At 41.3% G+C, this 27310-nt stretch overlaps 1 protein-coding gene across 1 annotated transcript; it reads left to right on the top strand.

Moving 5' to 3' along the window:
- The first annotated feature begins 231 nt into the window (after window positions 1-231).
- On the top strand, window positions 232-27310 carry ar (androgen receptor). The gene is made up of 8 exons (XM_015961047.3): window positions 232-1388; window positions 4910-5061; window positions 5224-5340; window positions 18649-18927; window positions 22016-22160; window positions 24658-24788; window positions 26680-26831; window positions 26921-27310. The coding sequence occupies exons 1-8, from the start codon at window positions 373-375 to the stop codon at window positions 27077-27079; spliced, it is 2151 nt and encodes a 716-aa protein (XP_015816533.1). The 5' UTR covers window positions 232-372; the 3' UTR covers window positions 27080-27310.

Here is a 27310-nt window from a genome sequence, read left to right as displayed (position 1 = left end):
GCTGCTGCTTCACAGAAAGGAAATGCGACATTTTAGGTGTTTTCCCAATTTTACTTTATAGCCGAACCAAACTTGTGCCCCTTTTGACTCCGAACATCTCCGATTAGGAGGAGTTTGCAACTCCTGTTGCTCCGTGAGACCTTTTTTTTTTTTTTTTTTTTTTTTTTTTTTTTTTTTGAACCAAAACGTTTTTGCTCCTAGTCAGATCGGGCCGAACAGCAGATCAGACATTACTGGGACCTGTGCGGACTTTTCTCGTGCAAAGTCCAACAAACTGGTTCTGGGAAAAGAGCCAAGCTGGCGGCCAGTTATCTGGTTCCCCCCGGGGTTAAGGAGGATAGAGACAGCCGACGCTGGGCGAGCGCTCTTGGTATGGCGCACAAAACTGAGGAAAGTCGGGTCTGTTTTAGCAAAAACTGCACAGGAAGTGGTCGAGGAGGGCTCAAAGACCCCGATCATGAGATGAGCTACGGATCCGGACGCAGCAATCCGCCTGCCTGTGACATGCTGGAGCCCCGCTGCTGTCAGACAGCTGCTGCTCCTCAGGATGAGTTGTTAAACGCAGACCGCCGAGAGGGCGACAGTCGCTCCTTCTCTGCCTGCGCAACAATCTCGGAGACCGCCAGGGAGCTCTGCAAAGCCGTGTCCGTGTCTCTGGGTCTGGCCATGGAGTCCGACGTGGACCCCGCGCTCCCCCCGTGCGCCGCACGCGACCAAATGAGCGGAGAGTATTTTTTCGGGGTGGACTCGGTGCCTTTGAGCTGTCCCGGGGCGCAGAGCGTCACCGAGTACAGGTGTCCCGAGCAGAAACCGGCGGGGGAGATGTTCAAAAGTTCCGACAGCGCCGCTTCTTTCCATCACCTCCCCTCCACCCGGACGTCTGCGCAGAACTTCGCCCAGTGCGAGGCGGGCGGAGGCATGGATCACCTGGACGCAGCGCGCGCTGCCTCCTGCCATTATGCCCATGCTGCGCCGTCAAACAGCATGGTGCCGTTCAGCCGCGCGGCTCCGGAGAGGCCGTGCCGGGTCTACAACCTCCCAGCCGAAGCAGCGCGGGAGTTCGGGGATGCTGGGGAGGACGAGCCTGCTAGATATCCTCCGGAGTGCTTCAGCGTCAGAGTCAAGTGCGAGGGCAGCGAGGCTCCGGGAGCGCTGTGGGCTAGTAATTACACCTTCAACAAGAAGTACAACACGCAGCTCTGGGGCTCGAGGCAGCGCGTGAACGAGTCTGCAGCCAGCACGGCGTTCATATGTAACCCGTACGAGGGGAGCGTCGTGCGTCCTGAGCAGTGGTATCCCGGCGGGATGCTGAGGACGCCCCATCCCAACTCCTGCGACATGAAGAGCGAGGTCGGTGAGTGGCTGGATGTGGTCTACAACGACACCAGGCAAGTCCAACCCGGTTATTATTATTATTATTATTATTATTATTATTATTATTATTATTATTATTACACACAGGCATTCAGCAAGGTTGAAAATTCTGAACGTTTCTGAGTTTACAGTTATTTAATACATCAGAATAAAAAAGTCCTCCTTTTCAAGCCCATTCCAAGAACATCAAAGTCAGCCATGCAGACTGGCGCTGATCTGGTCAGAATTAAGGAGAAAAAGCCAAACTTAAAGCACCATAAAACTCCATCTTGCTGTTAAGTAAATCCACGTTTTTCCAGCACAAGATGATTTTAAAACTTATAATGAATGCATTGAGTCTGAAAATGCAGAGTGAGTTAGCACCTGTTTAGGAAAGAGAAATGCATGTGGCTGCCTTTTATTACAGAGGTAATAATTATGTCAAAGTGAATTTATTAAAACCAACTCAGAGACCCACTCAGCGTGCAGCAGATGATTCTGCACAGGAAAACAGCCATGTGTCCTCCTGCAATCTATTAAGTGTTTAAGTGATCAAACATTCAGCTGTTTCTGCCTCAGTCTGGAAAAATAAATCATAAAGGCTTCCTCATGTTAAAATCCCCCTGATGTGCCCCAGCATGTGCTCGCATTGGCCTAAAATACAGCTGGTTCACAAATTAAAACATCATTAATAAGCAGTTTTCTAACGAAGTCAAAGGCAACATAATACAGTCAGATGTTAATTGTTTATATATAAATGAAAACAGGGATGTGTCCGTATTACGTTTGGCTATTTAGGTACAGATGAGTGAAAATAGAAATATAAACGTTGATGTTGAAAAAATGTCAAGATTAGAGTGAAATATTTATAATATGGAACATAAAAAATGATAAAGTTCTGTGAAAATTTGTTGTAAACTGATTTTAATTTAGTGAATTTTAGAAAACAAATGAAATTCAAAACACACAATAAATGTTTTAAAGGTGCATTACTGAGAGGTATTGTACAGGTCATTTCATCGTGTGTGTGTGTTATTTAATAAATTGGGTTTTGTGGTGTTGGGGGTCGCTGAGGATGTGGTAACAAATTGATTGATGTCTCTCAGCTTACAGTCTGTCTGTGAGTTCACTGCAGTTAATAATTGAGAGCACACACACACACACACACACACACACACACACACACACACACACACACACACACACACACACACACACACACACACACACACACACACACACACTTGGACACCGGTTCAAAGAGGTTCATCATATCTGTGTGTGGTGAAATGTTTTTCTTAATGCGGTCTTTGGTGATGTTTTGCCTGTAGGGGGCGACAGGAACCCCACCAGCAGTCCATTTTTCTGTGTGCTGTTGAGACCATCAGGTCAACAAGACTCTGCTGTGGTCTGATCCAGAAATCTGTTTACTCCATCCACAACCAGATCCACCTCGGTTACCTTTCATCTTGAGTTCTGCTGCTTTTATCTGCACAAACTCCAAAAGAGCACCCAGACTTGTCCTTTCATTTGCAGCAACAATCTGCTGCTCATTTGTATAACCTGACCTCAGCCGAACCTTTTATTGTTGCCAAATTACTAAAACGCCTCTCGTGCTACAAGCAAAGCACCTGCTCTCCTCGTTGAGGCTGCTGCAGCAGGGTTTTGGTTAAAATGGAAGTCCAACTCATTTATAGAAAAATCTTGTGCGCCGCACGGTCTGTGTTTCCGTCTTTTCCTCCTAGAAGCTTGTGGTTTTTCGGCAGAGCTGTAGATTTTCCCTCGAATTTGGGCCAAATAAATGAAGTTGTATGAGTGTGTGTGTGTGTGTGTGTGTGTGTGTGTGTGTGTGTGTGTGTGTGTGTGTGTGTGTGTGTGTGTGTGTGTGTGTGTGTGTGTGTGTGTGTGTGTGTGTGTGTGGAGAGAAGAATGTCCTAAATGGGGTGGTGAGAAGAACGTTGGAGTGAAAGATGGGTAAAATACTAATGGACATTAGATCTGTCTGCATTTGTGCTGAAATATCTCACACGAGCTCAGTAATGTATTAAAAAAGATTAAAAACGACCTCCAAATTTAGTGAAAACAGATGATTTTGTTAAGTATTTAATACTGTGTGCATGAAAGAAGGAACATCACTGTGATTTAGTTAAGAAAGAACAATAAATGCTGCAAAGTTTTATTATTATTATTATTTTACTCGAGGAAATAAAAGTAGACATCTAATTCAGTTAATGCAAAAGTCAGAATAATCTTGGTGCATCATAAAAGGCCTATTTCAATGTGTGTGTGTGTGTGTGTGTGTGTGTGTGTATGTGTGTGTGTGTTTTAAATAGGAGTGTGATCTAAAATTACCCTTTAAGAGGACAAACAACCAAACCAGGATTACAAACTGGTTTATCCAGGAATCCGAGGAGCCATCCTCCAAGCAGGACTCTGAACCACTTGTTGAAGTAAAGATGAATCTTTCTGCAGCCAGACATCTTCCATCTGTGCAGCTTTCCTCCCCAAGCTGCACCTGAAACATTCCCTCATGCCATTAAAATCCCAAACCTCCAGCGGACCTGGATACTCCCCACCTAAACACCAGACTCCACCAGCTTTATTGGGTTCTACGAAAGGAACCAGCAAGAGCAGACATCTGCTGGAGCTGATGTAAACACCGCTGAGATAAACAAGTCTTGTAAAACCATTAATGAATTTGCAAGAATAAGGCTGAGATTCATTTGAGTAAATAAACGTAAGAACTAACATAAAGACAGTCGTTGATCTTGGTGAGGAAGTGCTGTTTCATGGATTATGATTCATGGAGATGGTGACTTCCTGTTTTCCAAAACAAATGCTGCGAAAGTTGCATCGTTCTCCATAATTAGTCCATGACAGAGTCTTTAGGCTTAGTCAGCGGCTGCAGCAGTCATTTTTATTCATGAAAAAGCACCCTTGGGTTTTGAATATGCACGAGCATGATGGGGATGAACAGGAACATATGTCTCTCTTGACACATGAGGATCAGTCTAATCCATGGAAAATGGTCTCTGTGCTCTAAATGAAACACATTTCTGCTCAAGTCGGTGTCACTTTTACAGCTTTGATATTTTTCTTTATTTCGTCACTGAAGCAACGTTATTATGTCTGAACGTTTCTGTTTACAACTCTTCTCAGTACAGAAAGCACACACACACACACACACACACACACACACACACACACACACACACACACACACACACACACACACACCGGACACCCAGCGCTGTAGTCTTTAGCACACTTTCATAAATCATTAAGCCGTGCTCTCCTTGAATACCGCCACACACAGACTGCAGGATGACTAGCAGCTTGTCTGGGCTTTTGAAGGATCTTTTTTATTTTTGTGTGGTTCAAGGTTGGGCTTAAGCTGTCAGCTGTGGGCAGACATCTTCAGAAGATAAACTCAACCTGAATAAGGAAAACTATAGTAGTGATGTTTAAAATGAGACTAAATAAATTGCTGGAAAGATGTGGAGACTTGTTATTTATTTTTTTAATCACATTTGTTGTTTGTCGTGTCTGGTTGCAGGTTCGAAGCTAGTCGGGAGCACATGTTTCCCATGGAGTTCTTCTTCCCCCCTCAGAGAACGTGCCTGATCTGTTCAGACGAGGCATCTGGCTGCCATTACGGTGCACTCACATGTGGCAGCTGCAAAGTTTTCTTCAAAAGAGCTGCAGAAGGTAAAACGCAACCTGGATTCTGAGCTTGGTGGCTCACGCCGTCATCTCCTGGCCTGCTTTAGACTCTTTCCTCACTAATTAAACCAGCTTTATTCTATTTGCTAATGGAAAATGATGAAGTTTTTCTTTTTTTGTGATGGGTGGTTTCTGTGTTTCATGCAGGAAAACAGAAGTACTTGTGTGCAAGTAAAAACGACTGCACCATTGATAAGTTGAGGAGAAAGAACTGCCCCTCGTGTCGTCTGAAGAAGTGCTTTGAAGCAGGAATGACACTCGGAGGTGAAGTGCTAACATATTTGATTCAGGCATTCTTTTATGTTGTACAATATGATTGCGTGAACATTTTACCCATAATGCATCATGTTATCAGTCCAAAAAAAAGCATTCAGAGCCAAACCAGACTTAAGACACAATTTCTAACTTCATTTTTATGAGGATATTTTATCATTTTGGATGATTCACAGCCAGAATCTTAATGACAATCAGGATTTTATTATTTAAAATGCACTGAATGAGCCTACATAATAAAAACCTTTAATTTCTTAATTTGTTTAAACATTTTTTTTTTTACTGAAACAAAATCAGATCAAGTCACTTTTGGTGCTTTCCCTGATTAAAGTAATTATTTTTATAAAACTAGGAGACTGATACCTCGTTATGGCGGGAAAGAGGCTCGTAATCTCTGTTTTACGTCACCTTTCCATTAAATGGCTCTTTTTGTGTGTCTTCCTGGGCACGAGCGTAATTATTGTTCTGGTTGAAAAGTAGATTTCAGCGGGTTAAGAGCTTTTGGGTTTTCTTGCCTTGGTGACTCAGATCTGGACGAGCCACTTCTGCTGGTGGACGTTGTGCAGAATGCAGTTTGACATTTTTCTGATTAAATAACTTCCAGGAAAAAGGAATCACCTCTCCAAAAGTTTAAGCATGCTTTCTCTTAGGATGTTTTTTCCTCATCTGTGGTTCAAACAAACCCAACGTTGGTTTTGTTTCCAAAAATGAAACTGAAACATCTGTAATCACAAAACATGAGTATTGCTTTTGTTAGAGCAGTCAACAGGTTGTGAGCAAAGTTTCAGCTAGAAGAAAGATTTTCTAAGATGCCTAAGGCCCGGTTCACATGGCAGGATTTTAATGTCAGATGATTTTCAAAGCACGAGAGACCGGTCATGTGGTGATAAAACAAAAAATCACAGACATACCAGTTTTGGTCCTACACTGGTGTGCAGCAACATGACAAAAATTACACACTACGCAAACGGACATTCCTAGACATTCCCAGGACATTCCCACGTCAGATGGGGAATCTTCCAAAACTTCTCATGATCAAGCTCAACTTCAGAATGAATAAGTAGAGGAGGAGCACACAGCATGCTTCCCTCTCTTCTTGTCACAATCAACAGGCTGCATGTTGATTTGTCCTCAAATTCAACATGTTGAACCCGCATGTGAGATTGGAGCCATCCTGACATGCTTCAGAGCAGACCAGAGTGCTCTTAACACACCACACATGGCAGGAATATCTGATAAGATCATCTTTGAAGCATTACAATAATCAGTCCTTAAGGAGAGGATCTGGTCAAAAAACTTTTGTCTGAAATGAGGCTTAAAGCTGCTTTAGCGAATCTACAGAACAAGCTAGGTTTTTAACGCAAACACGGTCACGGAACACTCACCCCTCCCCTTGGGTATCTTCTCTGAGACTCTTCTGCTGGAACCAGAAACCCCATTTCAAGAGAAAACGAGACAGTACTAAACACCAGTTGCCATGTTTTAGGTCTGTTATGGAAAAATGTATGTTTATTAATTCTTGATCATTGACTCAATCAACTGAATGTAAATGTATTGCTCTATGCCTCTTTGATCATGCTCACTCATATAGACACACCCACACAAGCCAGTCACACACACATATTCTTGGCTTCCCACACACACACACACACACACACACACCCAACGTCTTTTGTTGTCCGTGACTTCAAATGATGTTTTTATTTTTGGCACTCTGGTAGTTTGTCCTAAAGTTGAAGTGGTAGCAGCTGGCTGTTTCTCCTTCTCTGATATTATTGAGCGGAGAACGTCTCACACTTCTCCTCCAGCTTTATTGGCTGCCAGTCAACTTCAGGGTTCATTTCAAGATCCTGGTTCTGGTCTATAGGGCCTTACATGGACAAGCACCATCTTACATTGGGGATCTTCTTAGTCCCTACACCCCCAGCAGGTCCCTGAGGTCCAGTGATCAAAGCCCATTGGTTGTGCAACGCACCAGGCTAAAGACCAAAGGTGACAGATCATTTAATGCTGTGGCCCCCAGACTCTGGAACTCTCTCCTCTGAGCCTGAGATCAGTGGACTCAGTGGTCTCCTTTAAAAAGCAGCAGAAGACTCACTTGTTCAAGCTGGCTTTTGTGTGACCTTCTTCACCACTCTCTCTTTAAACTGCCCTCCCCACCTATTCCACCTTCCTCAGGATTCACTGATTTCCCTATCTACTCACTCTCTCTCTTTCCTTACATTTTTTAATCACAATTGTCTATTTTTTGCTAATTTTAAATACATTTTTAAACATTTTCTAAATCATTTTTTATATTTTCACATGTTTTGTTTTTGTGAAGCGCCTCGTGATTTTTATCTTGAGAGGCGCTATAGAAAAGACATTTTCTTCTTCTTCTTCTTTACACCAGTGGTGTTCTGTTGCAAAATACGAGAGTGTGTAATGCGTGCAGAACCCAGGGAAGTGTGGGGGTTCAGTGAAACCGACAACCAGATGGTCCAATGGTTGCTTTCAGTCGAAAACATGTTACTGGCTAAGGTATTTAGACAAATGCAAGAGAACCACTTCCTTACATTTTTTCTTTTTTTTTTTTACCTCCACAATATATTTGCTGCTATACTATACTAGAATGATTTTTAGAGGCATGAAAATATGTTTTAAGAAAATTAGTTTTTCAAATTTGCTATAAAAGCTCTAAAGAGACAATTTACCGTTAATCTCCAGAAAAATCCTTTGAAATGTTGTTGAAAATGAATGAAATGATGCCAAGTTGTTGAAAAACATGGGTGGCTTCGTCACATATAACCATGAAAATACATGAGTGGGTCCAAGTCTCAGGGCGACTCCATGTTAGGCGCCATGATTCCTTCTACAGGAGCTTGTGAGGACAAAATGCATTTACTGATTTCTAACAAACGGTTACAAAGCTTTTGCCATCCTTGAAAGTTGTCGTTTTACACATTAACCTCTTCACTCGTTGCCATTAATGAAAGGGAGTCTGATGTTTGACCCTAATGGCCATCCGTTGGTAAGGTCTTATTAAAACACAAACATACCGCATGCTTGCAGTGATTTAGGTATGTACTGCCCCATCACTAGGGAAAATACACACCGTCACTTTAAAGCAGATGTTTGATCAAATTATTGTCTGAGGGCTTGAATCTCCAATGGCACAAGAACCAACCCTCACTTGTCATTGGACCATCTGCAGCTCCTACTATCCATGATACTCCGATATTCTACGTAATGATCTGTCTTCTGTTCTCCCTACGCTGAGCATGCAGTTTGCATCAGATTCCCAGTTTGTTCACATATTTTTAATTAAAACAAGTCCTGAACCTCAGAAGTTAATCCCAGTTGTGTTTCTTCTGTTCATTCTAAACGTATCAACTCAGAAAATGCCTAGAAATCATAGTTTTGCACTTAATTCATGATCACACAACACACAAATGCATTAGTTCCATTTATAGAAATGGACATTCAAAGAAAACTGAAGCATGTGAGCAATATTTTACAACATTCAAGAGCTATAGCGGCGATCCATGCACATTCGCCGTAATGCATGGGCCTCTTTATGCCTTTGTGCATGCACACAAACATATTCTTGAATCTACAGAGCATTCTGCGCCCGGCTCGGGGTGTGCAGTGCTTGAATATAAATTTGATTTTAAAAAGTGCTGTAAGGACGGTAACAAATGCAGCGCACTCCACACTAAACGAACAAAGCCCACTACAGAGAAAGTGAAGTCCTAAAAGTGAAACTATTAATGGCTTTCCAAGACCAAGTACTTTATTCTTTGCACTGCACATCTTAGCTGGTTCACTTCAATTGCAGCATCATCACAATAGGGGATGTTACTGATAATCAAGCCCCTGACTGAGCTGCCATGCAATTTAGACCTCTTCCATTCACTTCTCCTTACTGTCACCCAGACCTGCTCGTCAAATTAGGCTGTAAAGATTGACATGTAGTGGACTAATTTTGGTCCTGTGTTCAATTTTCACTCTCTTCCATTTTCTCATTCTGTTAACGGTGAAAATTGGGCTGCAGGCACAAAGCTGACACGAGACATGTGAATTAAAGCAGCAGACATGCTGGTAATTTTGCCACCAGTCACTGACAAACCCTGTGGAGGGAAAATGTGATCTAATGCTGTGATTGTAGTAAAAAGGCACCTCTTTTTCTAGTCGTGGCTAAAAAGATCCTTTCACTTATGTTCTCATCACGGACGTATAATTGACTCTCGGCATTTCACAGGGAAATTTATGGTGAGGAATCATGGAGGAGGCAGCAGTAGGATGGTGTCACTGAGAGGGTTTTCTTTGCTTTAGGTACTTTAAAGAAAGTTAGAAGTTCTAGTTGTGACATTTGATTTAAATATAAGAAAATTACAAATCGTTCTCCAGTTACAGTGCTGTGGAAATTAAATTGCCTTCATTAACTGAGATGATCCATAATATTTGGAAAGCTGGCTTTTATTTGATATCCTGGTTACTGCTAACTTGGCAAGCCATCCTATATGTAAATATATAGTCTGGCCAAAAGAAATGTCACACTCACTAATATTCTGTTGGACCACCGTTAGCTTTAATTACAGCCGACATACCCTTTGGCGTTGTTTCAAAAAGCTTCTGCAATGTCACCAGATTAATCTCCATCCAGTGTTGCATTAATGCTTCACCAAGATCTTGCACTGATGATGGTAGAGTCTGACCCCTGCACAAAGCCTTCTCCAGCACATCCCAAAGATTCTCAATGAGGTTAAGGTCTGGACTCTGTGGTGGTCAATCCATGTGTGAGAATGATGTCTCATGCTCCCTGAACCACTCTTTCACTATTAGAGCCTGATGAATCCTGACATCGTCATCCAGGAATATGCCCGTGCCATCAGGGAAGATGGAATATCCTGGTCATTCAGTATATTCAGGTAGTCAGCTGACCTAATTCTTGGAGCACATCCTGTTGCTGAACCTAGACCTGACCAACTGCAGCAACCCCAGATCATAATACTTCCCCCACAGGCTAGTACAGTAGGCACGATGGGTGCATCACTTCATCTGCCTCTCTTCTTACCCTGATGCACCATCACTCTGGAACAGGGTCCATCTGGACTCATCAGACCAGTTTTAATAATGCTTTGGGCAGTTCTTAATCCAGTTTTAGTCTTTTCTGCATCTCCTCAGATGTTTTCTCTGCTTGATGCATGCCAATGATGTGACCCTTCTCAAACAGAGTAACATCTTTTCCACGACCACCATATGTGTCTTTCCACATGGTTATTTAAGAAATGAGAAGCAACTAATTGCACCATTTGGGGTTAAATAATTACGCAATAGGAGGCTCGTACCTGTTTGCTTAGTTAAATCCAGATGGTGACTTTTCTTGGGTCATGCAGTGTGTATATTATGGCTCGTAGGCAGAGCTTGGATGTGGGGCCGAATCTATGGTTGTCTTTCAAACTGTATCCACACACAACTGGACAGCGCTGGGACCAATAAGAGCCACGAACAACGTGACAAATTCATTGCTACAGATCAGTCAACGGGGCAGTCCGCCATACACTGTCAAAGAAAAAGAGGAAGCAAAAACATTGTTTTTTTGAAAGAAATTACTTAAACATCTTTATCTGCTCATGTCTAAAAAAAGCCCAAAGTTGCTTCCAAGGCCGTTTTAAACGAGCGCTTTTCCTGAGCTGATGCTATCTTTGTAGCTCTCCCGACGTTTGTCTATGAACATTGAGCAATGTGATTGGCTCGACTTAATTGTTTGAACCTATAGTAGATTTGTAGGTCAGACCTGTAGAATAAAGACATAATTTTAAAAGAGTCTGTTCAACAACATGTAGTAGGCTAAAAGATCTCAAAATGCAACACATCATTATCTGTGCTGAAGAAAGTCAAGTGCAAAAGGTCCCGGAACATCTAAAGCACTGCAGACCTCACTTGGGTAAAGTTAAGGTCAGAGGTCACGATTAAATAAGAAAAAGCTTAATTAATCTCAGAAACAGAACATCCTGCCAACAGTCAGACATGGAGGTGGCAGTATGATGGTCTGTAATAGATGGAAGCATGAATTCTGATATCTAGCAGAAATTCCTGAAGGACAACATTTGACCTTTGACCTTAAACAGGCTATTCGTGTTGGAAAAATTAAAAAGGACAAACTACGTTCAATCTGATTTTGTCTTATCAGTTTAAAGATCTGAGGATGAAAAGGAAACTCTGAATCTCGTCTGTCTGCTTATACTCTATCTCTGAGGAAAATCTTCGTGCAAATAGAATTCAATGTTATTTCTGGAATTTTAATTACTCCCACAAATAGAGTCATGTGAGCAGAGAAATAACAAAATTACAGGAGACTCACAGCAGATGTGCACTTTTCCTGCTTCTTATGTCTGTTGCTATACTGTAAAAATTCTCCCCTCTGAATTCTCTATACCTGAACATATACCAGTTTGCCAAAGTCAACACTGTTTCCCAACCAGAACGTTAGAGTTAAACCTTTTTAAGTTAATGATTTACACAAAGGCACCATTATCCTCTGATCTCTCAGCGTCGCAGCGGACAGGCTCGACTGTCCTGATGACGTCTCACCGCCAGATTACTGAAAATGTTTTACTCTCATAAAAACATTGAAGTTAATGTTACACACTCAAAACGTTCTGCTTCGTAGCTACAAGGAATCGTTTGATGTAGAAAATAGGTGCTTTGACTTCATCTCTACCTCGTTTCAAATAATCCCGGTGCCAAGATATTTTAGGTTGAACCTTACACACCTTAACCTCTTTAATTTGCAAGTTTTTTAAAGCCTAAGTCTGATTTATTCCATCAATCATTGGCTCTCTGTGTGCCTTTTCTTCTGCTTGTTTTAGCTTTAGGTTTCAACCATCCTGGTGTTCTTATTCAAATGATTCTCTTTGCTCTAAAGAGATAATTGACCCTTTCAATTTCACTCAGTTTGTTGGTGACTCTGGCGTCTTAATGGTCTCTCCAAGAGCAAAATCCCTCCCTGTGTTTAAATCTTTAATCTGCTGGGATTGTTTGTGTTTGTCTGACCACAGTTAAATTATTGGTAAAGGGTCGCTTCCAGTTTTTTCTACCAAAACTGAACTCGGTTCTTTTTTTAAGTCCCATTTTCTCAAAACAGACTCAGTCTAAAGCTTCCTGAAGGCATTTCCAAAAACATCTCCACTTTAGAGAAGTTAGAAAGCCAAGGAATTTATTAGAAAATGCTAAATTTGCCAGAACTCTACTGCAAATAAATAAATAAATAAATAGCATTGAACCATTATGTAAAATGTTTAGAAATAAACCTCAGAGAAGGAATGCAGGTATGCATCTTTTAGAACTGTGGTCCTGTGCCCAGGGTCCCTGATTACCCAAGGGTACCCCCATATGCTGAGGGTATGAGGTTACCAAGATTATAGTTGTAAACATACATTTATAAAATCCCAATAACACATCCAGTAGCATAATCAAAACTTGTAATAGAGTTACAAATCTTTGCCTGTATAAAGTTTATAATTAATCACATTTAAAGTATGTTTGCGGGTAGGAGTTGGGGTTGGGGGCAGTGGTGCCCTCAAGGGGTGGCCAGGGGTGTCCAGGGCCACCCCTAGAAAATTGCTGGCCACCTCATTGGTCACACCAGAGGAGATCAGTGTTCTTTAATGAATCACATTAATGTTCACACAAACTATAAATTCATATTATTTAATCAAACATAAATGTAAAACCCAATAAAAATATAGAATTAAAGAGTAAATAAATAATTTGATTTTTTTAAGTATTTAAGTGCTCGCCCCGTAATCGGAAGGTTGCAGGTTCGAGCCCCGCTCAGTCTGTCGCTGTCGTTGTGTCCTTGGGCAAGACACTTAACCCCACTTGCCTGCTGGTGGTGGTCGGAGGGACCGGTGGCGCCAGTGCTCGGCAGCCTCGCCTCTGTCAGTGCGCCCCAGGGCAGCTGTGGCTACATCGTAGCTCATCCCCACCAGTGTGTGAATATGTGTGTGAATGGGTGAATGACTGGTTGTGTTGTAAAGCACCTTGGGGGGTTTCAGGACTCTAGAAGGCGCTATATCAAATACAGGCCATTTTATCATTTACCATTTTTGCTTCTCCTGCTAACCCTTTTCAAAACAAAACTTTAAATCTCTATAGTTTTGTAGATGTTTTTGTGAAGTCAGCAGTTAAAATGTTCTAAAAATTCTACAATTAATATTAAAACGTTCTAAATAACAGTTTAAAATGTCTTTTTCTGAAAATGTTGTGTTCTTCAAATTTGAGGTAAGCGTGTTGGATGCATATTGTTTTTAAATGAAATAACAAAGGAGCATGCAATGCATCACCACAGGCTAAACTCTCGTAGAATTACCACACCGACCAATCTGGTGTGCCACCCCCAAAATTTTCTCTGGCCCCATCTGGCCACCCCTATGAAAAGTATCTAGGGGCACCACTGGTTGGGGTTCCTTGGCTTCTCTTGGACACAGGCAAGGTGGTCCTCAAGGAAACAAAGATTGGGAACCACTGTTTTAGGCCTCTGTTAGTTTTGTGTTTGTTTGTCAAACATCTCATTAATCACCAGGAAGATTTAAACATAACTTTCAGAGAAGAATCACCATATGTCCAACATGTCAACGACTGGCTGCCTTTTGGAGTCAACCTGCCCTCCCACTGTCCTAATGGGTGAGACCCCACGAGGAAAGTTGGCCATTGAGCAGGGTTGATGGTTTATCCCTTGGGTTGATGTGGCAGGGGTGAGGAGTGAGCACCACCTCACCTCTGCCAAGTGGACCTCAAGCAATAAACCACCAATCCTGCTCAATGGCCAGCTTTCCTCGCGGGGTCACCCATAAAGACAGTGGGAGGGTTAAAGATGACCCTAAAAACACAAAAATACCCATAACTCACTCATCACATATTCCGATAATAAGTGGTGTGGCAGCAACTCTGCTGAGTGCAAACAGATCGCATTAAATCTTACTAAACTGCGTGAGATTAAGCATTATTTTTATTTGAAGGTTTAACCAAAATGGCTATAATTCTATAATTTCTGAACATGTCTCTTTAAAATTCAGGCATGAAAGGCGACACGCATCCCTTCAAGGATCTTGAGGCCTTTAATTTAAATCGGTTTCCAGCTAAAAATAAAAGATAAATCAGAGAAAACTTTGAAAGGACCGCCAACTAGAAAAATACCGCAGTGACAAATAGGTTTCAGCTGGCAATGAGTTATTTAACCCTAAATTATGCAGGAAGAAACCTCAAATCTGCTTTTAAAATGAAGTATTTCAAAGTAATTTTGGTCATTATAATTGTGGATACCAACACAATGCGCTCTGCTTTAACACCACGTTCTGCTTGTTATTGCTCTGATCACGTTACTCTGCAGCGCAGCTCTCCGTCTCACGCGTGACTGATAAAAAAGATAAGTGACATCATCTTTATGGTTAATTAACATGGTGTGATCACCTGTCAGTGGAAAACAAATGGAGTTGTGTTATGAGGAAACAGAGCTGCTTTCAGCTCGTGCTTGACTGGCAGTAAGTAGCCAAGCTGGATCAATTGTTGTGTTTGCAAGCAGTTATGGAAAACTGTTGCTTTGCATGCCTCTAAACCTGAGGAAAGTGCCCCTAACCACAGAAGTCAGCTCACGAGGATTCCTCAGCATCAGTTTTCAATGTGGTGGGTCATCCAAAGAAACAAAAAGAGTCTTGTCGTCATGCCATGGAGAGACACATACGCCAGATATCTATTAGAGATCCAGACTATCAGTGTTAACTCAAATGTTTTATTTCATTTTCACACAGCGGGAGAACTTTTTACCTAAAACTGGCTGTAGGGTTCTTAAACTGTCTGGACAAATTTTAAGAAATGGCACCACCTGGATTTAACTAAGCAAGTAGATAAGGAAAAGAACTAAACAGGCACAAAATGTCAGAAACACACCCCAATGTCAGGAGGCTAAAAAAAGCTAAAACAATGAAATCTGGTTACTGTTTATTAAAACCTGATAAAATGACAAAAGGCAATGAAAAATTATTGATCATATGCAGAGATCACTTAGGTATTAGGAGAGATCAAGTAAAAAAAATCAACAGCAAAACTCAGATTAGAGTTTCAGATTAGAAAAAAAGTTGCTTTTCTGACGAGAGCTCGCATTATTTGAACCTAACCGTTTTTTGCCTTGGGACTATCACTTATCCGTAAACCTAGTTTGCTTTGGAGCATGAATATTGGGCTCTTGCAGATTTGAAAGCTGTCATGTGGTCAGATGATTCCAGATTTCCTTTGCGCCAGGGTGGCGAGCCTATGAGGGGAAGAAAAGGCTCAGATGAAGCGATTCGTCCGTAACCGTGTGAAGACCTGAGGCTGATTTGGTCAGGTTCAGTGATGTCACAAGCCAGAGGACTGGGGTCAGATGACTTCCTGGACGCTCTCAATCAGCAGAGTTTTTCTGTTTTCCATCCCTGGTGGCTTGAGTATTTTCCACTGTGACCATGCCAGAAATGATCAGGTTTGGGTTGTGAAAGAGCAGCTCATGGGAATACCAACACCGAGGTCTGACTTTCACCTCTTTGTAGGGGTCTGATTCTCCTGTTATCTACAATAAATCCATAGAAAATATAGTGAAAATAGTACACTTTTGTAAATGCATAAGAAACATTAAATTCATTTTAATTTTTGGCCAAGCACCTGTACTTCCCACAGAATGTGGATTTATTTGCAGAGAGTGCCTTAGCTTTTAGAAGCTAACATTAGCATTAGCAACTCCAAAACATTGCAGAACTCCTTCAGGCTTGAGTTATTTGTCGAGATAAAACATCAATGTTGCAGCGCAAAGAGGCAGTGGAAGAGTTGTGTTGCTGTTAGCCAATCAGAGGCGAGATGTCCGAATATCATGAATAATAATGAGTAAGATTCTAAATCCTGCCATTTTCTGCTTCCCTCTCCTCCAGCTAAGTCTACTTTCTGAAACAGGACCACTAGAGCTTTATTCCAACATAGATCACCTCATAAGGAATTCATTTATATTACAGACCCCTGCAGATGCAGCCAGGATTGACTTGAACTAACAGTGGTAGCCATCTTGGACCAGGTTGATGTCACTAGTTATTAGAAACATTTTTGCGTGATCAGGAAGTGTTCAAAGTGCCTGTTGAGGATGACTTTAAGTGAATAACACATCGTATTAGCTCAGTCTTTGCTAAGATTAGCTGTGGTGGCCACTTTAACTTAATTTGGATTCAAAAAATTGATCACTAAATATGCAACAAATGATTGTTTTTTAGCACAACTCAGGTGCAAAAACATTGCATTATAGTTATGTTTGCTTCAGTTACATCTTATAATAATTATAAGTATGATATAATTTCATAAGCTAATTTAAGTAGCATGATTTATTGGTACTAATTCTGTTTAATCAGCGTTTTTTTTTCTGTATTTAAGCTGTCTGAGTTGTGCTTTTGGTACCACCTAGTCTCGAGAGTGATTGAAAAGGTTTTTTATTCTTCTCTGTGTCAGACTGTCAGGCAGGTTACCTTTACAGGAACACAAGAAATTAGGTAATGACATCTTTGAGCCTGGACAGTAAAACGAGCGTGAAGTGGCATCTGCTAAGTCACAGATAACACATCTGGAGACAAAGACCCCACACTTCCCTGTGGGTTTTTTATGCAATCAATCAGAAGACAGAAGTGATAAAGTTGTTGATTACAATCACCATGAGACCAATAAGGCCGCAGGAGATAAAAATTACCCTAAAATTGGTGATTTTACATGTGCAGATTGATTTAGCTGGAAAACGAGCACGTAATGGATCACTTTGCTGTTCCTTCGCTGCCAATTTCAGCTAAAAACAATGAAAATGACACCAAAGCTCAGTTTTCCTGGTCAGCTCTGTCCAGCTCCTAATCCTGGCATCTGCTTCTGAATTTTTACTTTGGATTGTGCAAAAGGTTCCTGCTGAATCTTTTTCACGTGGAGCTTCTGAAGGTTAGCTCAACCCAACCTGTTTACACTATGCTCTGCAAAGATCAGAACTGCTCCCGTGTCACAACCCAGAATCCCCCAGAAAAGTTTTAATTACCATTTTGTACTTGAAATGTTTGTTATTGGATCAGGGATGAAGATGGAAATCTTATATAATCTGCAATTTTCTTTCAACGCCGCAACTCTTGAGAGAGACTTAAGTCGTGTCTAAAACTAGCAGTTCAATATTTATCAAACCGAGCCGAGGAGCCAGGCTGCAGTTTTAATGAGAAGTTCTTCACATACACCGCTGGAGGCAATCGCACGGCAATTAAAAGTTTATTTTTATTTTTTTTACTTTTGTTGCTTTTTATTAAAGAGGTATTTTGTCGTCTCTTATTTAGATCATCTGTTTTCTTAGTTTTTCTTCTTCAAGCCAACAACTGATCCATTGTTAGAGAATTAGATCATCCGGTTATGGTTGGAATTTAAAAAAAATTCTTTATGATGTTTCTTAGATCTGCTAGTTGCACTTAAAATAGCAAACAATCAAGTGCCTGTTCTTTAAAGCCCTCAGCACATAGTAACCATTTGTTCTTCGCTGTTTTTCTCGGCTCATTCTGAAAAAAGCCTTCAATTTTAATAGTATTAACTTTTAGAAAGAGTGTAAGTCTTCAACTTTATTGACGTAAAATCAGACATGTTTGGCTCTGGAGTATAATAATTAGTCTATTTGAATTTCTCTTTATTTCTGAGCACATGACAGCCCGCTTTATCAAATAAAAAGAGCAGTTTAGTTGGAGAGAGCAGGTCTCCATGTGGACCAGCTGCTGCAGAATATTCAGAATATTTGTGTAAAGAAATCACGTCAGTACCGCTAAGATGGAAACCAGAGACCAATGTTGTGTTAGAGCCATAGAAACGCATGTTTTACCAAAAATCAAAGAAATACGAAGAAAATGTGATTTTTCAATTATTCCTGGTTTAAATCCTTTAGAAATCTCCGGATTGGTTAATAATGACTCAAACGATGATGGTAGTCCGTCCATCTGATGAGCCTCATCTGGTCAGAGGGACTGAAAACGATTCAATATCTGTAAAGCTATTAGTGAGTTGGTTTTCTGAGGAAAATTGATATTTCAGTAAAGAAAATTGAACGCAAATGAAAACGTGGGACATTTTCAGTGGAAGATTTGGAACATGGGAGTTTTTAGGCTGTTTAACATTTCAGATATTAAACCAAACAGAAATTATCATTCTGATTATTGTCTAAATTAGATTATCCAGATGTTTAGCGAAAGAGTCTGATTAAACAACACGTCTTCTTTTTGTCTCCGACTGCAGCGCGTAAACTAAAGAAGATCGGGCAGCAGAAAAACACAGAAGAGGATCTTTCTGCTCAGGAACCAGCAGAAGTCCCCCACAACATTTCTCCTAAATCAGGTCCCAACTTTAACTCCCAGCTGGTTTTCCTCAACATCCTGGAGTCCATTGAGCCTGAGGTGGTGAATGCAGGTCACGACTGTGGCCAGCCGGACTCGGCTGCCAGCTTGCTCACCAGTCTCAATGAGCTGGGGGAGAGGCAACTGGTCAAAGTGGTCAAATGGGCAAAGGGACTGCCAGGTAAATGGATTTTCTACAGCTATTTTTCAGAAGTTCATTAGAAATTGTGATAAAAATAGCATTAATAGTGCTTCTGTTATGCTGTTTTAGCACCTTTATTAAAAGCTCTAAATCTCTCCTTTTAAAGCAACACTAAATACATTTTCTACTTCTCCCCCTACTGGTTGAAAGCGGAATTACAACTGTTGTTAACAACCCTGCCACAACCTGATGTGGCTAGTGCTAACAACGATCTAACGCTAACACGAGCCAACTGATACTAAACAAACCATGAAGTAAAAAGATCCCCACCGTTGGACAAAACTATTATTACTTACAAGTAGCAACAAAGCCAGGTCACCATCAGTCCGTGGTTTCGTAGCCTCCTTTAGCTCCCTGAAACGAGTGTAGGCCACGCCAACGTTCGCTCTGGTTTTAGCTCTTTCCTTCACCACCAAAGACATTTCTTTCTTACTTTCACTTCCAAACTCTGCCGACAAAAAGTAAAATTTGTCTTCTTCTTGTGCCTTTTACTGATGTTCGGTGAACTGAAAAAGCTCATTGCTAGTAAGCTTTATACTGGCAGATCTATTGCCGTAAAGCTGGTAGAGGCCTCCCATTAGTGTTCCCACCCGAACCACAAAACTTTTCAGTGCAGTTCTGGTCAGCAGCTATCCAATATGAAGTTGCTCAAGAACCAGTGAAACCAGTTTGAAAGCATTAGCGTTTTAAATCTTTAGTGTTGCCTTAATATTTTTTTATTGTTCGAGTTTGACACTGCAAATAACCCAACTTGTTCTCATAATTGGTTAACAAGCATAACATGAAAATTTATTCTATCTGACTGAGCTCTAATAAGTAACATTTGTCACTAAAAAGACCACACATGTCCTGACTTCTGCTCTTACATGATCCCAAACATTGGCAGCAATAATCAGCTCAAGATGACCCAGTAATCCTACTTTGTCTAATGATGTGTTTCATTTCTGGTGCAAGTCAAACTTCCTATTATGCCTCCCTCTGGGCGTCGACCATAATTTTACAGATTTACAGCAATTTCTCCACCACATAGCCACATTTCTCTCATTAAGGGCATGTTACCCAGCAGAGGGCTAATTTATTGAGCTTTAGAGGTTTTGTTCAGTATGGTGGTACAACTGGCTCCTGCTAACAATTCAATTCAATTCAATTCAAAAATACTTTATTAATCCCAGAGGGAAATTGATTGCTGTAGTAGCTCAGAATAATAATAATAATAATAATAATAATAATAATAATAATAATAATAATAATCAAGTCATCAAAGAGTTATTGTATATTACAATGGCTGCTGGCAGGAAGGATCTCCAGTAGCGGTCAGTGTTGCAGCAAAACTGAAGAAGCCTCTGACTGAAGACACTCTTCCGTTGTCGGACAGTCTTGTGAAGAGAATGCTCAGGGTTGTCCATAACTTTCTTGATTCTCTGGCGAATCCTTCTTTGCATTATCTCCTCCAGCGGTTCCACAGTTGTCCCCAGAACAGAACCAGCCTTTTTTATTAGGCTGTTGATCAAACCCTAACACGTTATTTATTGCTACCATATTGCCAACACATTATTCATCCCCTGTCCTGTTGAATTCACGACATAACACAAGCTCGCCATGTTGAGTCACCTGAGAGTTTCTCAGCAACATGATCTGAGGCTATTTCATAGTAACAAAATTAATAATCACTTTAGAATAATGTGACAAGAATAAATTCTGCCAGATGACTTGTCCTCTCACATGGTTGACATGCATGCTCCTACAATTTTTCACAACACTTAGGGGAGGTCTGTTAGTAGGAGACAGCATCTCTGATCTATTAGTTGGCCTAGCTGGAGTTCTCTGTCTTACTTCTGCATCTCTGTTTATTTTAAGCAAAAGGAAAAACACTCCAGATGATCTAGGCCATACTTTACATTTATTAAATGTGTAAAATTATATAAAAAAATAATATACATACCTTACCTGCTTATAACCCTTTGAACAACCTTGGTTTGGAAAAACAAGGAATACTCCTGACTGTATCTTCATAAGCGATAAACCATCATCCTTTTAGTTATATCTGTGGCAACAGTCTGATATAGATTAAAAACATTTTCATAACAACTAATGCAAAGTGGATTTCTTTCATACACCTTTATTGCCTGGTAAACTGGAATATATAATCTGGCCATGACACATAGACATGGGGGTGCAACTGTCTCTGCACCAGTTGGACAGAGCTAGGACCAATCAGAGCAACGGACAGCGAGACATATTCATCATGACGGAAATCAGTCAAAGGGGTAGTCTGCCATACCGTTCAGTTTAGTTTAGTTACTTTTTTATAAAGCACCTTCCATGAATTTATCAGAAGTCCAAGGTGCTGAACACAACCAGAAAACACACAATAAGAACAAATGTAGTGTCGTTGAAAATTAAAAGAAAGGTAAAAAGTAAAAACTATCATAAAACATTAAGAAAAAGTTGAATTAAAGCAGAAAACGATCATAAAAAATGTTAAACGAGATTAAAAAATAAACAATAAGAGATTAACGCAGTGTTGTGATCCCTATTGCTTGAAGCCACCGTGGAGGCTGAAGTGTCTTCCCCAAGGACACGACGACTGACACGGCTAGCCGACCCTGGGGATCGAACCTTCAACCCACCAAATACAGAGCCATCATCGCCCCGAAGTTACAGACGTCTAGGATCTGTTGCGAACTTTTACATATATATTGTTAAAGGTTTATATACTTTGCCTGAGTTGGACTAGCTGTTAGCATGTCAAGCTGGAATCTTATCTACATTTCTCCAACCTGAAGTTGTTCAGAGAGACATCTACAACAGGTGTTGATGTTTGTAGAGTAGAATTACAGAAACCAATTTTCAAAGCTCTGAAGTACGTTTTTTTTTTCTATTTCATGGGTTTTCATGAAAATACATAATTTATTGAGTGTGTGTGTGTGTGTGTGTGTGTGTGTGTGTGTGTGTGTGTGTGTGTGTGTGTGTGTGTGTGTGTGTGTGTGTGTGAGAGGGAACTTTTGTGAACATTTAATCAGCAGTACTAATCCCTATCTTACTGTTTCCTAAAATTTGTCTCCAGGGTTTAGAAACCTGCACGTGGACGACCAGATGACCATCATCCAGCAGTCTTGGATGGGAGTGATGGTGTTTGCGTTGATATGGAGGTCCTATAAGAACGTCAACGGCAGGATGCTTTACTTTGCCCCGGACCTTGTCTTTAATGAGTGAGTAAAGTCCTATATGTATAAGCTGAATCAGGGACAGCCATTAATGGCTGCCCATTGTGTTTAGTCAGTGAATTGATGCAGGAATTCAGGCTTTAACCGCCATTTTCCTCCTGATTCCTTTTGAAATTAACGTCAGGAACATTTTTCAGCAGTCAGACACGTTTTAGCTAATTCAGTTCAGAATATTACCGACAACAGAGGTGAGCAAGGAATACTAATGGTGGCAACTGAATTATCATCCAGCTCCTGCAAATACCAGCTGTATCACTCACCTGGAGGAAGATTATTTTTAAATCTGTCACTGCGGGATTGTCGTTATGTTTTATTTATGTGACAATGTAAGAAGTCTCAAACAAGCACATGACAATTTTTCACCACAAGAGCATGCAGTGTAGTAAAACCCTGATTATACCCAGCTGTGAGAGCAGGGGGACACTTACTGAAACTGTTAGAGGAGCTGTGGAGGTAAAAGTTCCTGCAGCACTTGTGTTATTAAGAGGAAACTTCTTAAATTGGTCTAAACAATTTTATGGAGGAGAGTGTTTTGGTTTGTGGCCTCCATCAGGGTCATCAGGTTTTATCTGTTAAGATTTATCTCCCCTCTTCATGCACAAGCGTCCATGCCAGAAACATCTCGGCAGCACTTAAAGGAGCCTAATATCAGCAAATATGGAGAAAACAGGATTTAAGTTTAAACAAAAACAAACTTTTAATTTGAACATTAGTTTTTGGTCTGGGCTTTGATAAATAAGATAAAATATGTTCATGGTGTGTGTTGTCAGAGATATTTTGGTCTTTTTAAGACCCTGCCAGCAGGTGATGTCACTTAAAGTGGGTGGGGTCTCTAGAAACAGGAAGCAGTCCTCTGACTGGAGCAACGTGGTGTTAGCATCAGTGGGAATGCCCATCTGTCATCCGGCCGTCGTTTAAAGGTGTCGGAGTTCAGCTCTGACTAAATATCAAATAGCTGCAGAGCTGCTGGATTCAGTCCTCGACAAGGAGAAAAAACAGGTGCTTTTACAGGATTTCAGCAGGAAAAATTATCCAGAGAGGAGGAGGCGGAGGATTTGTGCCCTTAGATGTGATTCCTTACTAGTGCACATCCGAGTTTTCAGAATTTAAAGACCCAATAACACCAAAATCCTTCCTGTAATGTCATCCTCATAAATACTCGGTACATACCCCATAAGTTCCTGTCTCTATTATTTATGACTACCAACTTTTAGACTAATTTCAAGGCAAGTGTGCTCAATTTTTTACCATGACTGTAACAAGGCATTAAAATATCTAGATGAAATGGGCCAAACAAGTCTAGTGGCATTAACAAGGTAAAATGTCAGTGGCAGGTTTTAGATGCTTTCAGCTGTGTTAAAATAAAATCAAGCAAACAAAAACTACAATTATTTCATAAAGCAGATAAAACAAAAGTTGTTACAAATTGCATTTTTCATCACAATGCGTTTTATTTTCTCCCCAAACTCTCCGTTTGGCCTGTAATTAATGCTGACCTTTCATTTGTTTGAGTCAACCTCGCCCCCAGCCTTTCCGAGAGGTCTGGTGCTGAAAATTAAATATTAAAAATGCATATTTATTTGAGGAATTACAGAATTGTTCCTTCGTTTTTTGTAACTAACTCATTTGCAGGGACATAGATTTCAGATGCCAAACAAAAATTAGTCTTACTTCCTTCAAATCCAACTGATTTGTATTTCAAATGTCATAAATAAGCTGTAAAGCAGGAAAAGTTAAAAATCATGCCGTTGTTTTTAAACCAAGCAGGAGTCCTGATTCCTCTATAAATAATGTGTTTACAGAGACATCGTTCAGGTGGATTTTCAGTCTGAAATCATGTAAAACATGTTTGCCGTCACCATGGAAACTAAAACTGTAAACACGCCTGACTTTTTACCCACAGAAAGTTTCACCTGAACTAAACACGCACTTCAAAAAGTTTACCAAAAACAGAAGAAAGCCACAGCAATACTTGAAAACACAATATGTTATTTTATTCTTTTAAATGAAGAGAAACGGACCTAAAAAGTGGACAGAACTTTTACACCATCGTGCTTACTGCTCCTGATATATTCCAACTCATTTCCCGATCCGACGTGCTCAGTAGCACAATCAGATTACACACTCATCTGAGTTACAGATTTATTTAACCTCAGATTGGAAACGGCACATTCCAGAGTAGGAGAAAATTCACCTTTCTGAGTGAAAATTCTGACCAAATTGCCTCATTTCACTTTTATCTGCACAACTCAGGAATGTGGGTAACTGGCAAATGAGTTCACGTTGGCAGAGGTGGCGGACGCTGATAAACACTGATAGCATTTTTCATTCACTTTGTCCACTGATGTCGAAGATTATCTAGCAGCAGTTGCTATTGTTCTGATGTAATTCAGAGATTTAACCTCTGACCTTTCTCTGTCGGTAACAGAACCTTCCCTTTAGCTCACGTCTCTCATTCTGACCTTTCCTTTTACATCTGCAGACATCGGATGCACGTTTCCACCATGTATGAGCACTGCATGCGGATGAGACACCTGTCACAGGAGTTTGTGTTACTGCAGATAACTCAGGAAGAGTTCCTCTGCATGAAGGCCCTCCTGCTCTTCAGTATCAGTGAGTATCTTTTAAATTCAGAACCTCTTAGACCAGGGGTCTTCTGCCTGAGGTATTCCACCAGGGGTCTGTGACTTTGGGTCTTCAACCAGAGTTCTACAACCCCGGGTCTGCAACTAGAATTCTGCAACCAGGTGTCTGTAACTAGTGGTCTGCAACATTGGGTCTGCAACCAGAGTTCTGCAACCTGAGGTCTGTAACTAGAGGTCTGTAATAGGAGGTCTGCAACCAGAGTTCTACAACCAAGGGTCTGTAACTAGAGGTCTGCAACCAGAGGTATGCAACCTGAGGTCTCCCATCTGAGGTCTGCAACTAGAGGTCTGCAACCAGGGGTCTGCAACCTTGGGTCTTTAACTAGAGGTCTGCCACCTGAGGTCTGCAACCAGAGGTCTGCCACCTGAGGTCTGCAACTAGAGGTCTGCAACCTTGGGTCTGTAACTAGAGGTCTGCAACCTGAGCTCTGCAACCAGAGGTCTGCCACCTGAGGTCTGCAACCTTGGGTCTGTAACTAGAGGTCTGCAACCTTGGGTCTGTAACTAGAGGTCTGCAACCTGAGCTCTGCAACCAGAGGTCTGCCACCTGAGGTCTGCAACCTTGGGTCTGTAACTAGAGGTCTGCAACCTGAGCTCTGCAACCAGAGGTCTCCCACCTGAGGTCTGCAACTAGAGGTCTGCAACCAGGGGTCTTTAACTAGAGGTCTGCCACCTGAGGTCTGCAACCTTGGGTCTGTAACTAGAGGTCTGCAACCTTGGGTCTGTAACTAGAGGTCTGCAACCTGAGCTCTGCAACCAGAGGTCTGCCACCTGAGGTCTGCAACCTTGGGTCTGTAACTAGAGGGCTGCAACCTGAGCTCTGCAACCAGAGGTCTCCCACCTGAGGTCTGCAACTAGAGGTCTGCAACCAGGGGTCTTTAACTAGAGGTCTGCCACCTGAGGTCTGCAACCTTGGGTCTGTAACTAGAGGTCTGCAACCTGAGCTCTGCAACCAGAGGTCTGCAACCTGAGCTCTGCAACCAGAGGTCTGCAACCAGGGGTCTGCAACCAAGGGTCTGTAACTAGAGGTCTGCAACTTGGGGTATGCCAACAGGGGTCTGCAACCTTGGGTCTGCAACCAAGGGTCTGTAACTAGAGGTCTGCAACTTGGGGTATGCAACCAGGGGTCTGCAACCAAGGGTCTGTAACTAGAGGTCTGCAACTTGGGGTATGCAACCAGGGGTCTGCAACCTTGGGTCTGCAACCAGAGGTATGCAACCTGGGGTCTGCCACCTGAGGTCTGCAACCAGGTGTCTGCAACCTTGGGTCTGTAACTAGAGGTCTGCAACCAGGGGTCTGTAACTAGAGGTCTGCAACCAGGGGTCTGCAGCCAGAGGTCTGCAACCTGGGATCAGCAACCTGTGGGACTTGAACCTTCCATAATGAATCTTAATAACTATGGCTAAAATAATTTAAGAAAAATAAAAACTAGTTTGTGTGTTTTATACAAATACATTACAGATGAGGGCTTCTTCAAATTTCAGTTTTTACATTGAATAATTACATTCCATAACAGAATGTCACAAAAAGTATCTAATATATTTAGCTCTACTCAGGCTTTTTACATGATTTCTTGAAAACATCAACATCCCTTAGAAAAAAAATCTGTTAGTTTTTTTATACCAAATAATTTAAACAAAATTGTTTGTTTTTTTAAAAATGATAATGAACGTCTAACCCTAACCCTGAAACAAAAAAGATTTCCAACTTATTTTCTCTTAATTTTTTCAGTGGCCCTAATCCGCTTGTAAATTGTCCTTTATGCAAAGATCTTGCTTCTGCTGCAGCCATGAACATGTTTTACTCTGGTGGACTGAGGGGGAAAAAGGTGATTTTCTGGTTGTTTTGTATTTTTCCAGTTCCGGTCGAGGGGTTAAAAAGCCAGAAGTACTTTGACGAGCTGCGCCTCACCTACATTAATGAACTGGATCGTCTCATCAACTACCAGATGACAACAAACTGTCCTCAGAGGTTCTACCAGCTCACACGACTCCTGGACTCTCTGCAGATGGTGAGATTTAAAACACAAATCCGACCAACCAGGTAAATTCCTTTAAAACAAGAGACTGAAACTTTTTTTGGTCTTTTCTTCCATTTCAGACGGTAAAGAAGCTCCACCAGTTCACGTTTGACCTTTTTGTCCAGGCTCAGTCGCTCCATACGAAGGTTAACTTTCCAGAGATGATCGGAGAAATCATCTCAGTTCACGTTCCAAAGATCCTGGCAGGTTTGGCTAAACCCATCTTGTTTCACAAGTAGAAGGATTTCTGTTTTTAATCATGGAAAAGCGTCTAAAGTGCTGCCTCTACGAACTCAAACAAAGGCTGTGAACTGTTTCTCCACCTCCTCAGTTTGACTGCTTTTAGCCCCGTCCTGTAATCACTATTTTATTGTTCAAGATTTCTTGTTTTTTTTCTACCTTTTAGTCATAAGTGAGATTGTTTATTCAGAACTGGTTAAGCTTTTATCTTAAGAGCTGCAAGGTCTCCT

The sequence above is a fragment of the Nothobranchius furzeri genome, chromosome 10 (assembly GCF_043380555.1).
Source record: "Nothobranchius furzeri strain GRZ-AD chromosome 10, NfurGRZ-RIMD1, whole genome shotgun sequence".
In the NCBI taxonomy this organism is placed as follows: Eukaryota; Metazoa; Chordata; class Actinopteri; order Cyprinodontiformes; family Nothobranchiidae; genus Nothobranchius; species Nothobranchius furzeri.
Note: the sequence above shows the minus strand (reverse complement) of the source record. Positions and strands in the feature narration are given on the sequence as shown.

What these genes read in the sequence shown, in the direction of transcription:
- ar (XM_015961047.3), top strand. Translation starts at nt 373, where the DNA reads ATGGCGCACAAAACTGAGGAAAGTCGGGTCTGTTTTAGCAAAAACTGC. An exon ending in CCGGACCTTGTCTTTAATGA is followed by an intron (nt 22,161 to 24,657) that starts GTGAGTAAAGTC and finishes TTACATCTGCAG; the next exon opens with ACATCGGATGCACGTTTCCA. An exon ending in TCCTGGACTCTCTGCAGATG is followed by an intron (nt 26,832 to 26,920) that starts GTGAGATTTAAA and finishes CTTCCATTTCAG; the next exon opens with ACGGTAAAGAAGCTCCACCA.